The 23,208-nt window shown below is 41.8% G+C and overlaps 1 protein-coding gene across 8 annotated transcripts in view; it reads right to left on the bottom strand.

Moving 5' to 3' along the window:
* Positions 1 to 23,208, bottom strand: part of RSU1 (Ras suppressor protein 1) — a 300,130-nt gene that overhangs the window by 170,996 nt on the left and 105,926 nt on the right. Inside the window, exon 9 of one of the 8 annotated variants that reach the window (XM_022580588.3) lies at positions 1 to 23,208. This exon is cut by the window's left edge and continues 38,317 nt beyond it. The exons of the other annotated variants lie outside the window; for them this stretch is intronic. Within the exon in view, the coding sequence (XP_022436296.1) occupies position 23,208 (1 nt within the window). The 3' untranslated portion in view covers positions 1 to 23,207. 8 annotated transcript variants of the gene reach the window in all.

Below are 23,208 nucleotides of genomic sequence, written 5' to 3'. Positions count from 1 at the left end.
GGAGGGAAATTAGATTATCTCTCTGGTTTCATGATTTTTATAAATTCCATCAAATCTGAACGCAATAAAACATTTGAAATGCACTTTAATTGAACACGTGTGACTCCTTTCCCTGGTTCTAAATGCAGCCAAAAGGTCCTCAGATGTAAATTTTAAGAACATCCCCATTTTATCTCCTTTCTAGCCCCCTTGCTCTGATCTCCCTTATTATTAATGTTCCTACATCTGTAAATAAAAGGAACCACACCGCAGTGACCTCGTTTTCTAACTTTGAAGGTGGTTTCCACTTTTCCAACGGTAACGTCAATTTCCTGCTCCAGGAGTAGCATCCATGGACATGATTCCAGGCGTCCTATCAAAGGGTCTGCTGTGTACAAATATGGCTGGAAACACGTTTAAATTTACTGAACTGCTGATATAACATCATATCTCTTTATGGCCATAAGAGATATCAGTTCACTGCCAGGCAGTGGGTTTTTCCATCAACACTGCTGTGTACTGCTTTCTGCAGGAGTTCAAGCCTCACTACTTCATCCTAGTCTGTTAGACGTATTTGCAAATTTCAACTGCTTAAGGTGAGCATCGGTACAAACTTCAGAATGTGTGGTGCTCGTTCAATCAGAGCTTATTTTCAAAACCAAATGTTAGACCAGGGTTACTCAAGAGTCTGGCTCATAATCCTGTAGCCCTTAATTTGTGACCAAGGTCAAAGGGGTTCAGAGCATTTATATATTTATTTAACATCTTTATTGGAGTATAATTGCTTTACAATGGTGTGTTAGTTTCTGCTGTATAACAACGTGAATCAGTTATACATATACATATCAGAGCATTTAAATGACGAACTCATGATAATGTGCCCACCCAGATGGCGGAGCTGCGATTCAAACTCAAGTTTACCTCACTCTAAAAAGCCTGTGCAAGTTCTCTTTTTAGTGTCTTCTTAAAATTAAACAACCTTCCTTCCTTCCTTCCTCCCTCCCTTCCTCCCTTTGTTCCTTTCTCTCTTCCTTTTCTTCTTTCCTTCCTTCCTCCCTCCCTCCCTCCCTCTCTCCCTCCCTCCCTTTCTTTCTTCCTTTTCAAATCACTACACTGCTTTTTATCCATTTGTCATCAACTAACATCTTGGAACTTCCAAAAGCTGCCGATCTTACAGTGTTTGCCACACTGCTTTACTCACCCTAGGGAAAGCTGATGTCTACTTCTCAACTCATCAAAGCGAAGGCACCCTCCGTCTAACAGCGACACTGTATTCATAAAAGCAGCCATTTCCTCATCTTCTCTTCCTCAGTCTTGCTTGTACACCAGCAGTCAGAGCAAGGCAAAAGGGCTGGTGTTCAATAGCACCCAGTATTATTAGCTCACAGACTGACTGAGAGAGGTCCTTAGAAAGTATACCCTGATCACAAAAGGTTTCTAAATCAAAAAGTTAAAATATAAAACTAAAGCCCAGATAAAGCAGTTCCTATTGAGGCCTATGTATTACAAGTCAAGTCAGTGAATTGTTTTCTCAAGCTGACCAGGTGGACGCTTGCTTCCCATTGCTTATGCTGGCGCCCAATTAAGGAAGAAAATTTTGATATATTTTAAATTATAGAGGAGAGCACAGGGACTAGCAGATTTGGCTTGGCACCCGAAAGGAGAGGAAAGAGAGCTTATTCAATGCTCCCCTTGCTCACTACACAGCTGTACATGCCAAGCACTCTTTTTTATTCCATTGTAAAATTCAAAATATAGGCACTCAATCTCTGACAGACAAATTCCTTAAATCAGCTAGCAATGCATAAAAACAGACATAAATTGATAAGCTGATATCCTACCTCTTCAAAGCAAAAACGTCCAGCGTCTAGAATAATCTGTTGCGGCAAAGTCTTGGGCTGTGCGCCAATGTGGAGTTGACAGGCTGGTGACCGGACAGAGCAGGGGGCCCAGAGAAGACTCAGCCAAAAGGAAGACGAACTTTTCCCTCCAGACTAAATTGGCCTCCTGTATTCTAGCCCATAAAACCTCTTCCTTAGTAGATATCTCTCCACTGAGGGGTATCCAGAAACCTCCAAACTCATCTTTCATGGCCTCCTGCCCTGTCTCCTCCTTCTCTTTCAGTGTTCCACTGGTCAGCACCATGGATAGCTCTGCGGGAACTGCTGGCTCCAATTAGGACCAAAATGAAAGAATCTTTTATAGCTTGGGGAAAACACCTGGGGTGGAGGGAATGGAATCTGAGCTGTTTTTATTTTCCTTTTTTTTAAGGTCAAGTAATGTGATAATGACTTTATGGGCACTACCCTCACAACACTATGATACTGGCACTCATAAGTCTTCTATTATATTTAAAATACTTTCAACTTTATTGGGGAAAATTTTACCCATACACTAAAGTCAGGAGAACGGTGGAAGTCCCCATGGACCCAGCTTCAAATATTATCTACTGGGAGCATGTCTTCTTCCGTTCATTTTCACTTCTCTCTGCACCCTCCCCACTGCTCGACTAGATGCTTTGGAAGCAAATCCCAGAAATTATACTAGTTCATCCATAAACATTTAAGTATACAACCACAAACTATTATCACATAAAATATTAATGATTCCTTAATATCACCAAATATCTAGTATTTAAATTTCCTGATGACCTCAAAAAAAATTTTTACACCTGTCTGTTTCAATAAGATTTTTTAAAAACATGTTGGAGATGTTTGAATACACTGTATTGAAACACTGTTATTATTCTTATTGATAGTCAAACTGTTCCATTTTTGGCCAATGAGTACCTCTAAGTTGGCATCCTGGGTTCTTCTGACACAGTCTTTGACACCTTCCTTGCCTTTGGGATGGACAAGATCCTTCAGGACCTGGAATTAGCCATTTTCCTAAGGATCCCAGAGATGTTTTAGGGGGAAATGGTATTTAAAGAAAAAGATCCAGGAGCTTAAGCTACTATGTTGGTCTTTTTTTTCTAGGCCTATTTGGGGAACTGAAAACAAAAAAACTCTTTTTTTTTTTTAAAGTAAAAAAAAAAAATACATCATGAGGTCTCACTATATTTCCAAACTCAAATTTAGGACTCTAAGATTTAATTACCTTCTCTCATTTTGTATCTCCTTTCTCTCTGGGTGAAAATCCTAGTTCCAAATGACGTAAACATAATTAATATAATTATTTATGTAATTATAAAAAACATGAGGGAACTACACTAAGGCACAAAATCAAATTGCTCAAAACCAGCGATAAAGAGAAAATCTTAAAAGCAGCCAAGGTGGGGAAAGGGTTACAAACAGAAGAACGAAGATAAAGATACAGCAGATTTCTCGTCAGATACAATGCAAGGGAGAAGATAGTAGAACAAAATCTTTAAAGTATCAGACGACGTAACTAAGATTCTATACCCAGTGAAAATATCTTTCAAAAATGAAGGTGAAATAAAGTTTTGCAGATATATAAAATCTGAAAGTTTATACATGACAGATCTAAAAGATAAGAAAAGTTAAAGGAAGCTCTTTAGGCAGAAGGAAAATTATACTAGACAGAAATATGGATTTACACAAACGAATGAAGAGCACTAAAAACAGTGAATTGTAGCTAAAATACCTTATTTTTTAATCATATCTGTATAACAGATATTTCACTGTTAAAAATAATAAAAATATAACGTGGAGTTTATAATATTAGTAGAAGTAAAATGTATGACAACAAAAGCATGAAGCCTGGGAGATGAGAAATTAAAGTTCATTATTTTAAGGTTCCTATAATATATGTGAAGTGGTATAATGTCACTGTGAAACATCACAGTTGTAAACTATAAGCCCTAAAGTGTACACTAAAATTAAAGAATAAAAGATTATAGCTAATAGGGCTTCCCTGACAGCACAGTGGTTAAGAATCCACCTGCCAATGCAGGGGACACAGTTCGAGTCCTGGTCTGGTAAGATCCCACATGCCACGGAGCAACTAAGCCCGTGCACCACAACTACTGAGCCTGCAGTCTAGAACCCGCGAGCCACAACTGCTGAGCCTACGCTCTAGAGCCTGTGAGCTACAACTACTGAGCCTGCACGCCTAGAGCCTGTGCTCCAAACAAGAGAAGCCACCACAATGAGAAGCCCGCGCACCACAACCGAGAGTAGCCCCCACTCACTGCAACTAGAGAAAGCCTGCACGCAGCAGCGAAGACCCAACACAGCCAAAAAAAAAAAAAAAAAATTATAGCTAATAAGCCAACAAAGGAGATAAAATAATGTAAAATATACACAGTTCAAAAGACACAAAAGAAGTGGGGTGTGGGGAATGAAACAAATAGGAAAAAAAAAGGGAATAGTTTCAAACTTACCTATATAACTAACCACATTAAGTCTAATTGGTCAAAATATCTGAATTAAAAGACACAGACTATCAGTGGAGATGAAAAAGCAAGAACTATATGCTGTCTATAAGAACTTCACTTTAAATATAGAGATAGAAATAGGTTAAAAGGAAAAGAATGTAAAATTATATACTATTCTAACGTTACTCAAAATAAAGATGAGGGGGCTATAATGATATCTGACTAAGTGGATTTCTGGCCAAAGAATATAACTAGAGTTAAAGAAATTCATTACATAATGAAAAAAGGGTCAATCCATCAAGAGGACATAAACAACTCAAAACATTTATAAATCTCGTTACAGAGCTTCAAAATATATGAAGTAAAAACTAACAGAATTGAAGAGAAATAAATAAAACCATAATTATAGTCTAAGATTTCAATACTCCTGTCTCAACAACTGATAGAACAATTAGACAGAAAAATCAGTAAGGATATACAAGACTTAAACAACACAGTCTACCAACATTGTACAGAAACAACTGGGTATGCATACGCAAATATATGAACTTTGATCCACACCTCATACCATATACAAAGATTAACTCAAAACACATTGTAGGGCTTCCCTGGTGGTGCAGTGGTTGAGAGTCCGCCTGCCGATGCAGGGGACATGGGTTCGTGCCCTGGTCTGGGAAGATCCCACATGCTGCGGAGTGGCTGGGCCCGTGAGCCATGGCCGCTGAGCCTGCGCGTCCGGAGCCTGTGCTCCGCAACGGGAGAGGCCACAACAGTGAGAGGCCCGCATACCACAAAAAAAAAAACCAAAAGACAAAAACCACATTGTAGACCTAAATGTAAAACCTAAAATTATAAAGGCTGGACTGAAGAAAAGGAGAAAATCTTGTGAATGTCCATGAGGCAAAGAATACTTAGCTATGACACCAAAAGTACAATCCATAAAAGAACAAATTAATAAACTGAACTCAACAAAATTTAAAAGCTTTATTCTTCAAAAGACACTGCCAGGAGAATGAAAAGACAAACCACAGAAAGGGAGAAAAGCTTTGCTAAGCATACATCTGGTAAAGGATTCATAACTAGAACATATAAAGAATCTCAAAACAATAATAAGAAAAACTATTCAATTTACAAAAATGGATAGATTTGAAAAAAATTTTCACTAAATAAGATATAGGAATCGCAAAAGCTCAACATCATTATTCATCAGATAAATGCAATTTAAAAGCATAAAGAGAACCTACTAGAAAAAATAAAATTGAAAGAACTGACCATATCAAGTGCTGACAAGGATGTGAAAGAGCTGGAACTCTCAGACACTGCTGGTTGGTATATAAAATGATGCCGCCACGCTGAAAACGGTTTGGCAGGAACTGAAGAAAGTAAGTCTACACCTACCATATGGTCCACCCATTCCACTCCTAGGGATTTACAGTGACAGAACATGTCCCATCAAAGACTTGTACACAAAAGCTGATGGAAATTTATTTTTAATAACCCCAAACTGGAAACAACCCACATGTCCATCAACAGTCCACTTGATAAACGAATTGTGGCATATCCACTCAATGGATTCCTACTCAGAAATAAAAGAAATGAATCGTCGATACACGCAACAACAAGGATACTCAAGATAATTACGCTGAATGAAAGGAGTTTGATGTTTTCTTCTAAAAAAGAGTACACACCATATGTTAACGCTCTACAAAATGCAAACAAATGTACAGCTAGAAGCTGGGGATTGGGGGAAAGGTGGAGAGGGGCAGGAGGGAGGGATATGGTTTACACAGGAACACAAGAAAACTTTGGGCTCACGATCTTGATTATGGTGACTATTTTACAAGTATACACATGTCAAAAAATGTATCAAACTGCATATTTTAAATATTTAGTTTACTGTATAGCAATTGATCTTCAATAAAGATGTTAAATTAAAAAGAAAAATCTGACTCAATGCCACAAAGCTAGCAAAAGGGAAGAGTGGGATTCGAACCCAGGCAGCCTGTGTCCAGAGCCGGTTCCCACACCTACAGGTCCACACTGTGGAGGGGAATCCCACGTGTCTCCTGGAGCTAGCTTATCCTCCTGCTTGATGTTAGGTGGCTAAGCCCCACTCTGGCTGTGCTCGCTCCCAGGTAAACTCCCTGGGGCATTTCACAATTGATTTACTTTTCCTTTGAGGGTTTTCAGAAGCCCTCTGACCCCAGAGATATGCCTCTCCTGGGTCTTCAAGTTCTGCCGGCACAAGCATGCCCTCCAGGACCCGGCAAGCCTCTGAGACCAGAAGCTGGACGACACTAGCTATGGCCTGACCACCCCTGCACCCTCTGGTCTCTTTTGTAAAGGAGGAGGCTAGGCCGATTTTCAGAAGCAGAAATTTTGGCCTCATGGAAACAGAGCAGCAATCATTCTCCCTCCCTCTCTCCCTCTCTCTCTCTGCACATAATTAAAACTAATCCCCACGGGCTTCCCTGGTGGCGCAGTGGTTAAGAATCCACCTGACAGCGCAGGAGACACGGGTTCGAGCCTTGGTCTGGGAAGATCCCACATGCCACGGAGCAACTAAGTCCGTGTGCCACAACTGCTGAGCCTGCGCTCTAGAGCCCGCGAGCCACAACTACTGAAGCCCACGTGCCTAGAGCCTGTGCTCCACAGCAAGAGAAGCCACCGCAATGAGAAGCGCGCACACCGCAACGAAGAGTAGCCCCGGCTCGCCACAACCAGAGAAAGCCCGCACGCAGCAACAAAGACCCAATGCAGCCAAAAATAAATTTTTTAAAAAAAACACTAATCCTCACGATTTCCACATCTTAGGAAAAATACTTAAAATATCATCTTTTGTCATTAACACTTAGTTAACAATGAACACTTCACTAGGAGGATTTTGTTAGAAATAGAGAACATTAATACAACCTGTGAGAAAATTTCATTTCACATTTGGAAGTGGTGTGCTGACCACACGGGGTCCTCCTGTGTGTAGATGGGGGCCAGTATTTCCTCCAGTACACCGCACTTCTCCACATCGGTCCTCCTCACCTGTGCTGGGTGTCTCCTGAGCCCAACAGGTCCAACGGCACCTCAAAATGCCGCAGGCGGGGAGATAAGTAATGACACATAACCTGCTACAGGTGAGGGTTCCTTCTCAACGCGGCTGATCAGGAGTCCTCTGGTTCCTCACGTCTGAGTGATGTCAGAGGGATTCCTTCTGGCCTTTCACATCGAGGGTTTTAGGTTCAGAGACCAGGCTCTGAATTGTTTTTCTGACTTGTCAACAAAACATATTTTGAAGGCTGGGCGGAGGAGCTGCTTCCTATCCTCTCCCCTCCCCCCAGCTGTTTATTTTTAAGTAATTACTAGAGTTCAAAGACTGCCAAGTCACCTTCTATAGTCACACCATCCTCATGGAGGACAAAGCCACACCTGCATCCTAGGGTAAAGCAGCCAGTATCCAGGTCCTACACACAGAGGTGTCCGAGGATGGAGGCCTGGCTGATGCAGGACCAGGACCAGGACCAAAACCAAAACCAAAACCAAAACCAGGCTGATGGGCTAAGTCCAGGGCAAATACCAGCTTGCAGCTTTGGTATTTTTCCCCCTATGACCTCCTAAACGTCCATGTGTGGAGTTCCTTTCACAGCCTAGCTAAAAAGAGCTGCTAGATGGGGTGGGAAAGAGCTGGCTGGGGAAGGCTGCAGCCTTGGCAACATCACAGAAACTTCTTTGGTGATGGAAGAGGCTCTAATAATATCATGAAGTCAAAGCACCGCAGACGCAAGAAGAAAAGGGAAAGACGGAAAACGTGTAACGGACGTGCGACACACGGTTTAAAGAAAATCCCCTCCAGCATAAGTGTCTGAACCGCAGGCTAAAATGTACAGCTGAAAGAATAGCAACTCCCAGTCACCCAGTGTTTTCAGGGCTGGCCAGGTGCCAGCCACTGTCTGAGGCTCCTGGGGACACAGAGGTGCTCTCAACAAAGTCCCTGCTCTTGGGGGGGACCTCCATTCTAGAGGGAGGCAGATCAAATCAAGTTAGGGGCAGGGAGGGAGGTGAGGCTTGTTTTAGGTAGAGTGGTATGGAAAGTGCTTCACTGACAATGTGCTGAACTTAAATGACATGAAGGGACAAGCCGAAGCCCATTGAGAAACTGCATATAAGGGTAGAGCTATTCGTGTCAAAAGACAAATGTCAGTGCCTAAGAAAATAAAGAGGGAACGGACGAAACATCAAAAGGCTGCCCAGGCAGACGCCGTTTTATTGCGCTTTGCTTTACTGCCCTTCACACATGGCACTTTTTACAAATGGAAGGTCGGTGGCAGCCCTGCATCGAGCAAGTCTATTGGTACCATTTTCCCAATAGCATTTGCTCGCTTCATGTCTCTGGGCCACACTTTGCTAACTCTCACACTATTTCAAGCTTTTTCATCGTGATCACATTTGTCACGGGGATCTCTGGTGTTACTAGTACAACTCGTTGAAGGCTCAGGTGATGGTTAGCATTTTTGAGCAGTGGAGTGTTTTTTCATTAAGGTATGCACATTAATTCTTCAGCAACAGCAACAATGCTATTGCACACTTAACAGACTACAGTAGAGTGTAAACATAACTTCTACGTACACTAGGAAACCAAAAATTCGTGACTCACTTTATTGGGATCTTTGCTTTATTGCAGTGGTCTGGAACTGAACCTGCAGTATCTCCGAGTTGGGCTTGTATTGGTATGTTTTCCCTCCTTCACTGTTATTGCCTCTTAACTGAATGAGAGTCTATCTAGATATCAGGTGATCTACATCTTTATATTACTGAGTGGCCCACACACTTGGTTTCTTTAGTACAAAACTTGGAAAGAGGTTGTGATTTTTTTTTTTTTCTTTTCAGGTGCTCTAGGGACACTGACAAGATTTCCTGAACTTACACACTTAGCAGTTAATTCCAAACACTTGAGTCCAGGAACGCAAATGTGGGATCACTAACCACGTAAACACATGAATGATTTTGTATGTATAGCTCGGCAAAACAAACAATGAAACAGGTAAATGGGAAACAACTACCTGGCTCTCTGAATCCAGGTAATTGTTCTGCTTTGTCGCTATAGTGGCTGTCAGACCTCATGCCACCCTACCTTATCTTTGGTGCTTATTTGGAAAACATGAATTGCTGGGCCTCAGATTTTGGACTCCAGTGCTATTTTCCACTTAAAGGAACCAGGACTCTGTGGAGAAGACTCAATTCTTTGTTGGGGCAAAGAAATTAAAACCTGGGACTGGACCGAACCTAGTAAGAAACAAAGACACGAAGAGAGGACGCTGAAAGCTTGGGAGGGATTGTACCACCAATCCGATCTCAGTCACTGGTACAAGATGAACTGAGAAAGGCCCAGAGTCCATAAGATGCCCAAAGAGATAAATAGTATAAAGTATGGTTGAGAGAGGTCACAGCCTTGAAGACGCACTAACTGAAGACCAAGTGCAAAACAACATAAACGTACAGCCTTCAGTGGACACACACCCACGCAACCAGAGGGGTGGCTGGCAGGAACGCAGATTTGTATTTGTCATTCTGGAACCACCCACGTAAGGGGACGAACTCAGAATCAGAGTTGATTCAGGAAGGTTGGCTTTCAGGGACTGAATAGCTGGCAAAAAGAGACACCACTTCAGGATCTCTGAAGGGGATAACGGGATGGGGATATGGTTTTACAGGAAGGGCTGAGTTGATTCAACAACCAGAAAAGTTGAATGATTGCCAACATACCCTTAAGCCTCATGCACTGACTTCCCTTTGAGAACTTCAGCATAAACTCAGCATTTCCTCACCTTCTTCCTTGATGCTACCCAAAAGCAACAAGGTGAATATAAGACAGTGTTCTTCTTATTTTCCTTTAATTTTTATTTCATATTGGAGCATTGCTGATTTACAATGTTGTGCTAGTCTCGGGTGTACAGCCAAGTGATTCAGTTCTACATATACACGTATCTATTCTTTTCAAATTCTTTTTTTACATTTAGGTCATTACAGTATATTGAGCAGAGTTCCCTGCGCTATACAGTAGGGCCCTGTTGGTTATCTATCGTAAATATAGCCGTGTGTACAGGTCAATGGAGTTTCATTTCTAGCTCTATGACTCAGGTAAACTATTGGTCATTTTACCTAACCTGAGGCTCTTCATTCTCTCATCTGAAAGCAAGGCGAACACCTACATCTCATGGGATGAGATCACGGGAGATGAAGCCTGCAAGGAACCCACCAGGTCCTGGAACACGGCAGGAAGTCAATGAATGTCAATTCTCTCTCCTTAGTGTAACTGAGACGACTTCTATCACTACTCACTGGTCCACCTGGATGTTAGTGCGTGCACAGAAGAAAAATGAGGGGTACTGAAAGTATCTGACTCGATCATGCATCTGAATTTTTCTAGAAAAAGCTGTGCAAGATTCTTAGTATTTCAACCACAGTAAAGCCAAAACTCATCTTGTATGATGCATTCTTGAAGGAGCATCTTCCCCACATGCCATCATTTCTTTTCTCACCATGTTCCACTATAAAATTTGAAAAGAATATTTTTACTCAGTCGGCTTGATGACCAGTACCTTTCTTGTTGCCCTGTCTTGTTGATTACACTTGTGAAGACGAAGCAGAGGCTGGCCTCAGAAGACTTAAAATTATGTAGTTTCAAGGTTTTAAGTATTTTTCTTTTTTGGGGGGGGGTTGCCTCTTTGTGGGTGTCAAAAGACAGAACCACACCAAAGAACAGGAGAAGGAAGGATTTATTACTTGCAGCAAGTAAGGAGGACAGCAGGGATCTTCCCAAAGCAGTGGCTCCCAGAACAACAAAATCTGAGAGGTGTTAAGTATTTCTAAAACAAAAACTTTTAGTGACAAGATTTACATTCCTTAGGAATTATCTGGAATTTAGTACCAAAACAAATTTGCTAGTTGCAAGACATTCTATTAAAAGATCACCACTCACGCAGTTCCTATTGAGAATGCATGAGAACAGATTAAAAATGCTCCTGATCTCACGTAAACAGTCTGAAACACACACGTCATCTGTGCTTACAGCCAAAAGCATTAAACAAGAGAGAAGAATTAAAACAAAAAACCCATGTTTCATATATTATGGAAACCTGAGGCCCAGTCTCTTCCTCTAACATAATCAGTTCTTCCAAGATCCATTCTTCCATATGTCAAGCCCTCAAGATCTTAAAAATATAGAAAAGCTTACCTTTCAATCACTTAAAACCTTAGGTGGGAAAATACTCCTACCTAAAGAAACTCAATGAAGAAGTACGTCTTGTTTGTTTATTTTCCTCTTTCTCTTTTGCTACGTCTTTGCGAATGACCCCCTTTTCCCATGTCCTGTTGGGTTCTGCAGGAAGGCTGGATTGTTACCGATCCTTCCGAGGGTGCAGGACAGGCTGACATCATCTAAGAGGTGTTATACACAAGGCTCGATTTCACAGTGCTTCAGCCAAGAAGAGGAAGGGTGGTTGTGTGGAGTGAGAACCCTTCTCTCGAGCTCACATTTAGAGTCCCTTTCCAAGACTCAGGACACATTTTGAGAGGTGATGTCACCTTGAAGGTTTTGAGGGTACCTGGTTAGAGAGAGACTGATCAGAAGGGATGATTCCACTTAATCTAGATAAACAAGTGGAAAGGGGACGTACAGTAGACAAAACCAATTACACAGCTACGTGCTTTGTGGCTTCTTCCTTCTTAACTTCACGGGCTCTCTAGTTAACTTTGTTGTTGTTGTGTGTGGCGTGTGCGGGATCCTAGCTCCCTGACCAGGGATGGAACCCGCGCCCCCTGCAGTGGAAGCACAGAGTCTTAACCACTGGACCGCCACATGCCGTGGAGCAACTAAGCCCGTGAACCACAACTACTGAGCCTGTGCTCTAGAGCCCGCGTGCCACAACTACTGAGCCTGTGCTCTAGAGCCCACGTGCCACAACTACTGAAGCCCGCACGCCTAGAACCTGTGCTCCGCAACAAGAGAAGCCACCACAACGAGAAGCCCGCGCACCACAACGAAGGGTAGCCCCTGCTCGCCGCAACTAGAGAAAGTTCGTGCACAGCAATGAAAACCCAATGCAGCCAAAAATAACTAACTAAATAAATAAATTTATTAAAAAAAAAGAGAGAGAGATCAACACAAACGAAGAAGGAATCTTGCCTTAATATTACAGGCTGAGGATGCATTTTAATGTCTCCAGTCTTGTTTACCCTGTACCGGCAGAAGCTGAGGACGACAGCACGGTTTCTTCTGGACTCCAGAATGGTTTTTTCTTTCAGAAATCAGGGCAACCTGTCGGAGGCTCCTCTGCCTGAGATGACGGGTCATTCATACAGGACACTGAGGGTGCCATGTGCATAGCTCAGAAATGAGGGAATCTTCAGTATTGCTTCCCAAAAGATTAGTCTCTTAAGGGAGCGAAAACATGCACTTTTACCCCCTCCCCCCAAATCTACGTGATATTCACTGAAATAAATAGTGAGTTATAAAATGGTGAATAGCAAATATAATGAGCTTAGCATAATACCTGTCACGTGGTAGTCACTGCTTATTATTATTACTGTTGTTGTTATTATTATTACTACTACTACTATTAAAACTGCTGCTAAGGTAAAAGACTCAGAAGGAAGACAGTAAAAGGGACCTAGAGTAAACGGGCAGTAGGGAAACACTTGGCAAAAAGGTCTCTGAGGAAGCAGTACTGAATATGATACTTGAAGAATAATTGGGCATTCAGTATGTCAATACAAGGACAGAACACTCCAGGCAGAGAAAACCGCACTTATGGAGAGCTGAGGTAGGAAGCAGGCTGTATCTTTAATGGGAAGTAACCCAGCCTTGTCGTTCTGGGTTCATTCCCAGTGGATCTCTTCCAGGGCTCCCCAGTGTCAGCTCAGCTCTGATCTGGGTCACTGCCATGATCCTCCTGTCCCAGAGCATAGTGAGATTCTGGGACACTCAGGACAGGGCTAGAGGGACAGAAAAACTCCCCTCCAAGCAGCTCATCTTACACGACGAAGACCCAAGTCTTTTATTATATCATCAGAATCATTATATCTTCAAAGACACTGCCAGGAACACAGCAGACATAGCCTGTGCCTCACAGTTGCCAGGTGGGTGCACATGGAACCCATCCCCAAGCAAGGCAATTGTCTACTGCTATTTCCGCATGCCATTTCAGAGTTCAAGTTTAGCCATTTTGTCCCAAAGGAAAGGGCTGAGGCTTGATAAGTCTTAACTCTGGATGACAGCTGTAATGAAATTCGGAAGAAAACGCAGATACCATTTTAAAAGAGATGCTCTAAGCTTAGCACTGGAACATGACTTTCCTGCCTTCCGTACCTTGAGTGCTCTCAGCCTTACAGTTAGACCAAACACGGTAAACTTCTACCGGAGCAAAACAAAGCAAGAAGGTTTTACCTCAGAAGACAACTATCACCCTGCTGGGTCTTCGCATGAAATTTATGAGCAAGCTCGCAGATACTGGCTGTAAATATAACACACAACCAACAAAAAGGACCGTCTTAAACGATCCTTTACGTGCCACTTTCTCTACCCTATTAAGATGCTTGTTGTTTCCGTGATTTATCTGATAATAAATTTTTGATGACTGGTAGGTCTCATAAAATTGCTCTGGTGCTGACTACACTGATTAATAAGTCTGAAGGATCGAAAGTGTCAGGAATTCATGTGTACGAATAAGTTACTGCCAAATATATATTAGGTATTCCATAAAATATAGAATAAAAAGGTGGATCTCGTAATTTTATCTTGCATCTATTTTCCTGTAACCATTTATATTCGGGGCCATCATCACCTTCCGTGGCCTTTACAAAAGAAAAATCAATGAGGGAAATCCACGTGGGGGGCAAATTCAAGAATTAAACGAAATCTGAGAAAAATAATGAAGTGGTATAGACAATGAAACATGTTTCCCAGAGAAACAAAGGTTTTTTTCCCCCAAACCTTTAAGGTAGGTTTTTGTCTGGGGTGGGTTTTTTTTTTTCTCCTGCCCTCTAGATTTTTACTTTTAAATCTTAAATGATACTGCAGGCCTCAGGCATGACAGGCAATGAGCAGGTGAAGGACCAGTGGAAAGGAGTTCAAAAACTCCTGTGTTAGCTAACAGGCTTCTGAATGTATCGCTCTGGTCCACAGAGAAGGCTGGAGAAGGTAGCAAGGAGATGCTGTGTCAGCTACTGCAGCCTTAAAACAAAGCTGGTGCTTCTTTGGACTTTAAAATTGTTCCTATGCAGCTTATTTTATTTTTGTTTAATCAAATAAACAAGAGGGGTTTTCCATGGAAAAAAAAACAAAACAAAAAAACATGTTTCCCAGAAAAACAGAGGATTCAGGATTAGAAATCGGTGCTGAGACGACTCTTAGAGATGACCTAGTTTGAACCTCTTGCTTTTAAGATGGGGAAGCTGAGAGTAAGCATGATGAGGTCCTTTGCCATTGAGAGAACTGGGGCTGGGAACCACCTCTAAGGCCGGCGCTCTAAAGACAGGCTTTGTTTTCCCCGTTCCTCACGGCTCCCGGCAGAGCCCACGACCGAGTCTCTACGCCACGGTGCGTCGCGTGAAACCACTCTCCATCTCTGATGTCTGTCTGCACGCTGGGGAAGCAAACCAGCTTTAGTTACACGAGAAGAGAAGTCAGTGCCCCGTTCTTGGTAGTCTCCATCTCACTCAGTGAGACTCCAGAGATCTCCTGAGACAAGCTTGGAAAATGGAATAAACGTCCTAAGGGCTCCAGATGTGGTGACTGGAACCCCAAGATGGAACAGGAAATTCCTGACTCCACACCTTACAGGGCAAAACATGGAGAGCTACGATGTAGGTCCACAAAGTCAGAGACGGAAGATTCCACACCTACTAGTGGGGGTCCCAGTGCAAGAAGCTGCCAGGTGGCACAAAGGTCCCCCATGCTGCATCTTCCGGCCGTAAGACTCTTGTGAAAGAAACACGACGGGGTCCAATGGTGGGTGCTCTATGGAACTCTCCCTTCTTCAATTCTCTAGCTGACTACGACGAAGCAGGAGATTTTGCAAGGTGCCTTTCACTCCCAGGGGATCTTCAAATTCTAACCAGCTTCTGTTTTAACATAGTCCGTTCTTAAGGGATGATTAGAAATTAAAAACACTGACCCATCTGCCAAAAAAAGAGCCTAACCTTTGTGTCCCTAAAATGGAACAATGGTGAATGTGCACTTTTTGAAGGAACCTTTAAGTCTGAAAGCTAAACGTGTAAGAAAGACATGGTGGAGGGACTGCGGAGAGGTGGATTAAACCTTCCAGAGTAATTTCAACACATTTGCGAATAAACAGAATTTGCCCCCCAGGTTGTGGGAGGCTATGGGAGAAGAGAGGAAAGACGGGGTGATCTGAGTGCACTGGGGTAGCAATAGTGTTAGGGGCTGAATTTTCCCCGAAAAAATTCATGTTGAAGTTCTAACCCTTGGTAACTCAGAATGTGACCGTATCTGAAAGGTACTAGGGTCTTAGTGGGGTAATCAAATTAAAGTGAGGTCATCAGGGTGGGCCCTAATCCAATATGACTGGTGTCCTTATAGAAAGGGGAAATTTGGACACAGAAACAGACACTTCCAGGGATGATAATGTAAAGACACAGGGAGAAGACGGCCATCTGTAATCCACGGAGAAAGGCCTGGAAGAGATGCTTCCCCGACAGCCCTCGGAAAAAACCAACCTCTCTCACACCTTGATCTTGGAGTTCTAGAACTGTCAGATAATACATTTCTGCGGGGTGGCTTAAAAAACCAAAATTAGACCAAATTAGGTATCAGCAAGAGAAAAAAAAAAAAGCAGGGCATTGATTTAGTAACCTCGCTAAGTAAAATAACCAGAACCTCAATAACAATTTATTTATTTTCTAAACAAACACTAATTGGATGGAGAAAAAAAAGTATGTACATTGTGAAGGTGATAAAACTGTATGGGTTCCAAATGAGACTATTTAAAAATTAACTGTGATAGTGGAAAACAGTATTTTCTTGACCCCAAACTTTTTACAACGTGCGTCTTAAAAAATACATATGAGATGATATACAAACACAACAGAACAAAATCTGGAGAGTTATTTCCTTAACGGTTGACGAATAAATTGGGCATCAATAAAGGCCAGCGGACACAAAACTCACATTTACCCTTTCTATCTAATAAAGTTGACTAAAATGCTTTTCGTAAGATTATGCATTCTAAACACATTCTAAATGCATTCTAAGACATTATAGGAGAACCTTTTATTGCCAAAAATTACAAAAAACAAAACCTCCAACAATGCCTGACCAGAATAAGAGACCAGAGCTCAATAAAATGACAACATGTAATAAAACAAGATATTACCGTGTAGAGAACAAAGATCAGACACTTTCGTTTGATTATAAAGTGCCACTTACTAATTTCTCTCTCAAATAAAAACAGCAGAGGCAGACAATAACTCATCTTAGCTGGACAGAAAGCATCCAGCATTGAACTTGAACGCTGCTGGGAGTTAACAAAGGTTACCAACATGTAGGGCGGACCATGTCTTTGAGTAGGTCAATATTCAACAGTTCGATATGATTATTTCAAGTGAGTATCAGCTAAAAATGGAACTCAAAATAGCTCTTTCGGAAGAGGAAGTAACCTGACACATTTCTTTCCCGGAGTGTAGATGGAGTCTAGACTACGTCTGTTTTCCTTCTGTCAAGAGGGACCAATTATCTATATTCCATCTACCTTAAATTGAAACTGTAATGCATCATGCATTACATGATGTACAACAGAGGCTGAATGCACGCTTCAGAGTCGACATACAAGGAAAGAGGAGATAAACAGTGGGGGGAAGAGAGGCATGACTGTCTTGCTCTTTAAAATCACATGTAAAAACCTCTTGTAGGGCGAGGTTCAGAGTAAACAACACACTTCTCCCTTTGATGGAGCAGCTGTGTTTTTTCCCATTTGCCCATCTAAATTTATTTGCAATTCTTTTTTTTAGTACAAGGCCTACTTTTTTTTTAAATAAATTTATTTATTCATTTATTTATTTTTGGCTGTCTTGGGTCTTCGTCACTGCACGCGGGCTTTCTCTAGTTGCGGTGAGCAGGGGCTACTCTTCGTTGAGGTGTGCAGGCTTCTCACGGCGGTGGCTTCTCTTGTTGCGGAGCACGGGCTCTAGGCGCGCGGGCTTCAGTAGTTGCGGCACGTGGGCTCAGTAGTTGTGGCTTGCAGGCTCTAGAGCGCAGGCTCAGTAGTTGTGGCGCACGGGCTTAGCTGCTCCGTGGCATGTGGGATCTTCCCGGACCAGGGCTCGAACCTGTGTCCCCTGCATTGGCAGGTGGATTTTTAACCACTGCGCCACCAGGGAAGCCCTATTCGCAACTCTTTAATGATACCTGCCCTAGCCATGGAATAAAATGCAGAAAGACTGACAGAGCTCCAGCTCACTGGTCAAACCTGATCTCACAGAGCTCACCCAGCACAGCGTGGCTGAGGCGTGACCGCATTGGAGGACCAGAGAATGAATGTGCCTATGTGAGGTAGCCTTTCCCAAGTCTGCATTTGCATCTAAGGCACTTCAGAGTGATAGACATTCCAGAATATGTGTAAGATGGGGTTTCCTAGAGGGCTTCAGGAATCCCAGCTTAGCCTCCTGAAGCTGGTTTTCAATCCCTGACAGCGTTTACCTTTGACCTTTATAGGTTTAGGGGGTGGAAGTTCCCTACTGCCACCCTCTCGGACTCCAGGTACACTGGAAATGTCAAATGGGAAGCACCGCCCACTTAAAAAACTGAACTGTTTTGAATGAGCCGACAAATTATAGGAAAGTAAAGCTTTAAAAGGCATGTAAAAACTCTATGTATTGAAGAAAGGATGAACATGCACTAAGAAAAAGGAAAAATACTGATGACCTCTGAAGTCCAGCTGAATAACAGTGCTAAGCAAGTAAAAAGCGGAAAAGAAAAACTCCTTCTAATTGTAAATTACATTAAGCAATCTATCAAAAAATTTGGAAGAGAGAACTGTTATGCACTCTTCCTCAAACAGTCTGCCTTCCTCTTGTTCCCTTAAGAGGGGAAGGATTAATTTACCAGGGCAATAAATGTCTCCTGGCCACACAAAGAAAACAGGTGAGGGAGCAAGTCAAAGATCAACATTGATATTATGTCCCATCGTGACTTACATCTATTCAGTGGAATTAAACATTCGTCAACTCCTTACGCTGGTAACATACTATCTGGAGAAAAAGGAATGCTATGTAAGTTTTATCATTTAAAGTGAACATGAAATGAGGGGTATGACACAATACTACCTGATATACAACATATTTTATGGGTTTCCCTTTTCTCTTTGATATTTCTTAGCAAGGTTCGTTAAATGCAGCACATGTGTATGCAAATAGGTGCAGAGATGCCATATTTTGTATTATGGAGGAAACGTGAGAATACATTTATTAACTTAAAGAAAGAACCGCAATATACATATGTAGCATCTATAAAGGAAATATAAATCAGCAGGAGCACAGTACGCGGTCAACTTTTAAAAATAAAAACAATCTTTATGTCGAAAGCTTTAGGAAAAATTGGTTCTTCTTTTTCATGTCTACTATAAAGAAATACTGTGTTTCTCTGGCTTACCTGGAGCTATTTTCGGATACAGTAATGAAAGAGGAAAGTCTTTGTCGTCTTGCACACCTGCTGTCACTATGTAAAAAATTCACTAACTGCTAGCAAGGTCTGGGCAGATTAACCTGCTCCTCCAGCCTTCTGAGATATTTATAAAACCATGCTCGTTCCGTGCATCCATTTATACTTCACCAGAAAGATAAGGTTTAAGGAGTTTTGTTAGACAGGATTTCCTTCTGCAAAGGGCTGTCTTAAATAAATGGGATCACTTATTAAGTTGAAAATTCTTTAGCCTTTTGGTAGACCAGATATATCTGTTACTTAAGGATCTTCGGAGTCAGCAGCCACTAGGGGATATAGTAGTTATTTAATAAAGCCCATGTATGCCCATTCCAGCCTCTAATAGGTTTGCCCATACTGCAGAAAACAAGAAAACATCACTTCATTTTAATTCTACAAGTAAAACAGCCTGAGAAACCATATGCAGCAGAATCAAAGCACTTATTCCTCCTTACAAGCTAGCTCAACAGGATGATTTATCTTGCTAGACTTCCAGGCAGGAGAAATTGCTAGCATTTTTCCCATCAGTGCTCACCACTCACCAAACACTGCTTAGTTAAAATGTTGCTGTTAAGTAATATTAATAATAGTAGGAACATCTTCATTTAAGACTAAAAAACGAAACAGAAAAGCAAGTGTGGCACCTTTCTCTGGTGTGCAAAGAAAGTTACAAGACAGGAGAAATGATGGGGGAGCACCTCTTGAGTTATGCCAGGCTGGAGATGAGGCTTTAGGACTGCCATGCCTTACAAATTGCAGCCTTCATGAGGAAGCCTGTTTTCCAAATGTCGCTTTCAACCGACACATTTTCAGCTTAACATTTGTCAAACCTCTTCTTTTGTTAAGAGTTAACGTGTCAGTTTTTAAAATGGCTTGCGGTTTCTATCCACCTTCCGTGATGGAAATGTGAAAAGTGCGAGTTACTCCCTTTCACAAAGCATCTTGTCAAGGATCCTGACTCCAATCCGACTTCTCCCGGGGACAAAAAAAAAAAAAAAAAAAAACAAAAACCTGTCTTCTGGAAACTTAACAAGCGGTGACTATCCCATCATAATTCTGCCTAGAAGAAGTTACTCAACAACAGCCCGAAAACGCTAATGCACCTGTAGGGTTTGATCCTCAACACCAGACGGAGCAAATTATTATTATTATTATTTTAAATTAATTTATTTACTTATTTATTTTTGGCTGCGTTGGCTCTTCGTTTCTGTGTGAGGGCTTTCTCCAGTTGCGGTGAGCAGGGGCCACTGTTCATCGCGGTGCGCGGGCTTCTCACTATCGCAGCGTCTCTTGTTGCGGAGCACAAGCTCCAGACGCGCAGGCTCAGTAGTTATGGCACACGGGCCCAGTTGCTCCGCGGCATGTGGGATCTTCCCAGACCAGGGCTCGAACCCGTGTCCCCTGCATCGGCAGGCGGATTCTCGGCCACCGCACCACCAGGGAAGCCCGGAGCAGATTATTTTAACAGAGGGAATAAGTGACAATGAGCGGGGCAAAGCAATGACACCAGCCAATATGTTCCCTTTGCTGAAAGTACCATAAATGAACAAAGAGCAACCTCCATCTGAGGAATGATGAGGATGTGATGAATGCCCCAAATGTACTCAAAAGAACAATCTCCTGAAGAATCACACCTTGGCATCCTCCCAGCCACACCTGCCCACATCCCCTCCTGCTTCATCTTCATCAGCTTAAATCACTGCCAAGTATTTTAATTCTTCCTGAACACCGACTTCCCTGTTTTGTTTCAAACATCCACGTCTCCTCCTGGAGTCCGTTAGAGTCTGGAAATCAGATCATCCATCTTCCCTGCCTGTCGCTGCTCGAGACTTGGAAGGCCTCTCAGGATGTGCTTAGAACAGGAAGGTCACCTTGAACTTCAACCATGGACATGAAGGGATATAAAATGCGCTGGCGAGTTCTCAATGCTCTCATTTAGGTAATGGGTCGATTGGTTAAAAAGAAAACAGAGAAAGGAGACTCACTGGTATTTTAAGTGCCAGAATAAAAATTTTAAATATGCTTTTATGGGCTTCCCTGGTGGCGCAGTGGTTAAGAGTCGGCCTGCCAATGCAGGGGACACGGGTCCGAGCCCTGGTCCGGGAAGATTCCACATGCTGCGGAGCGACTAAGCCCGTGTGCCACAGCTACTGGGCCTGCACTCTAGAGCCCGTGAGCCATAACTACTGAGCCTGTGTGCCACAACTACTGGGCCTGCACTCTAGAGCCCGTGAGCCATAACTACTGAGCCTGTGTGCCACAACTACTGAAGCCCGCGCGCCTGGAGCCCATGCTCCACAACAAGAAAAGCCACTGCAATGAGAAGCCCACGCATAGCAACGAAGATGTAACACAGCCAAAAATAAATAAATTTCTAAAAACTAAATAAATAAAAATATGCTCTTATGACAGGCTAAAGATCAATATTAAAAAAACGATTTTTTCATTGTTAGGGATGTATGTGACTTATATAAAAATAAACAAGGAAGTGAAGATTAGAAACCACAGGTTTCAGAATAAAGGATCTAAGACTAAGGTACTGATTGAGACATTGGCCTTGTTTAAAAAAATACAGGTATAACGAATAAATTGCCTCCTTGCAAGTCCTCACATGTGCAGCTTTACAAAAGTAGCCAAATATCTAATTAGAGGGTTTATTCAGAGAGTTGAGAAGGATACTAAAAGTCCTCTAATTATGAAGGGGCTGCTTAAAAAAATGAAAGAATTAAGTTGGGTTCTGGTTACATGAGGATATACTAACATACACCTATTCATGTAAAAGAGGACCTTAAACTTAAAACGTCAGTGAAACATAGTGGTGCCATTTTTGTACAAGCATCTTTTCAAAAAGGCTAAGAGCTTGAGGCAGTGTCTTACTTAGTTCACAGTCCATGTTTCTGGCTGGTATGTTTGATCAAGGAATGAAGGTAACTACTTCACTGGGAGAACAGGAGGGCAGAAAGCTGGGATACAGGAAGTGGTTCACATTCTTCTCTTTCCCAAGGAGGAGAGAAGGGGAAAACTCTAAGGGAATTCACTTTAAGGAGGTCCCTGCCCCCAGGAATGTAATGTCAAGTGCATTCTCCCAGCAGAGGCTCACACAGACTCTTCTAAAAGCGGCGAACAGAATACTGATTGGTCCCCCTAGACAGGGGACAATGGCTCTCCCATGCTTGTTTAAGCTTTCTAATGTTGATTTAACTGGCCAAAAGATAATTCTCCACGAGGAAAACAAACACATAAGAAATAAGCTAATAGGCAAACTGCTTACTCTGATCCTTAAATATAAGATGCTAATAAAACAGACAAGAATAGATACATCAAATATGTCACAGATTAAAATGTCAGATTCCCTTTCAAATAACTTACCAATAAACTCAACCAATGCAACACACCACTCACTCATCCAGAATCCCAACAATGTTCAAATAAACGGAACTAGTCTGTAACAGCATGTAATGGCGCTTGATAGCCTAATGACTCAAAGGTAATACGAAATCCATACGTTCACAATGTAATCTTTTCAAATGAAATTACAATTAGAAGCACTTTCATACACAATGTATTCTAATTCTCTGTAAATTCTAAATTAGTGTATGGTAAATTTAAAAAACTGTTAACCAGAAAAAACAACAGAGTATTTCCCCCAGTTCTAGAATAACAGGACCTTATTTATTTTTCTGTAGGCATCACATACAATGGTTTTCTAAAAGCATACCCAACAAACCAAGCTCTACATAATCCTCCATTTACTAACGAAAAATTAGAGCCTTAACTAAAGCCAATGCTAGCAACGATTAACAATTTAAGAGAAACCAAATGAACAATAAACTGTTCATTTGCAACTATATTTTCACACATTTTTATAATTAAACAAATTTTCAAGGCTGAGCTATGTTCATTCTTTTTTAAAAAAACTATGTATCTATAATAATTGCACATATCTATGTAGTTCATGAAACAATAACACATAGCCTATACATCTCTCATTTTACTCTTAAAGTAAGTCTTATGACGTGATAAATGTTAAGGTATCAAAAAAAAATGTTAAGGTATATCATCTTCGAAGAAATCTAAACCATGCTTTACGCTGCATTCGCGTATGAGGATACACCATCATCTCGGCAATTTTAGTCTATTTCCCCTGAACACCATTCTTCTTTCACAGCTCATCTTCTCTGTGATC

The sequence above is a fragment of the Delphinapterus leucas genome, chromosome 2, assembly GCF_059928025.1.
Source record: "Delphinapterus leucas isolate spDelLeu-1000000601 "Yukka" chromosome 2, BTC_Dleu_Yukka2, whole genome shotgun sequence".
Classification (NCBI taxonomy): Eukaryota; Metazoa; Chordata; class Mammalia; order Artiodactyla; family Monodontidae; genus Delphinapterus; species Delphinapterus leucas.
Note: the sequence above shows the minus strand (reverse complement) of the source record. Positions and strands in the feature narration are given on the sequence as shown.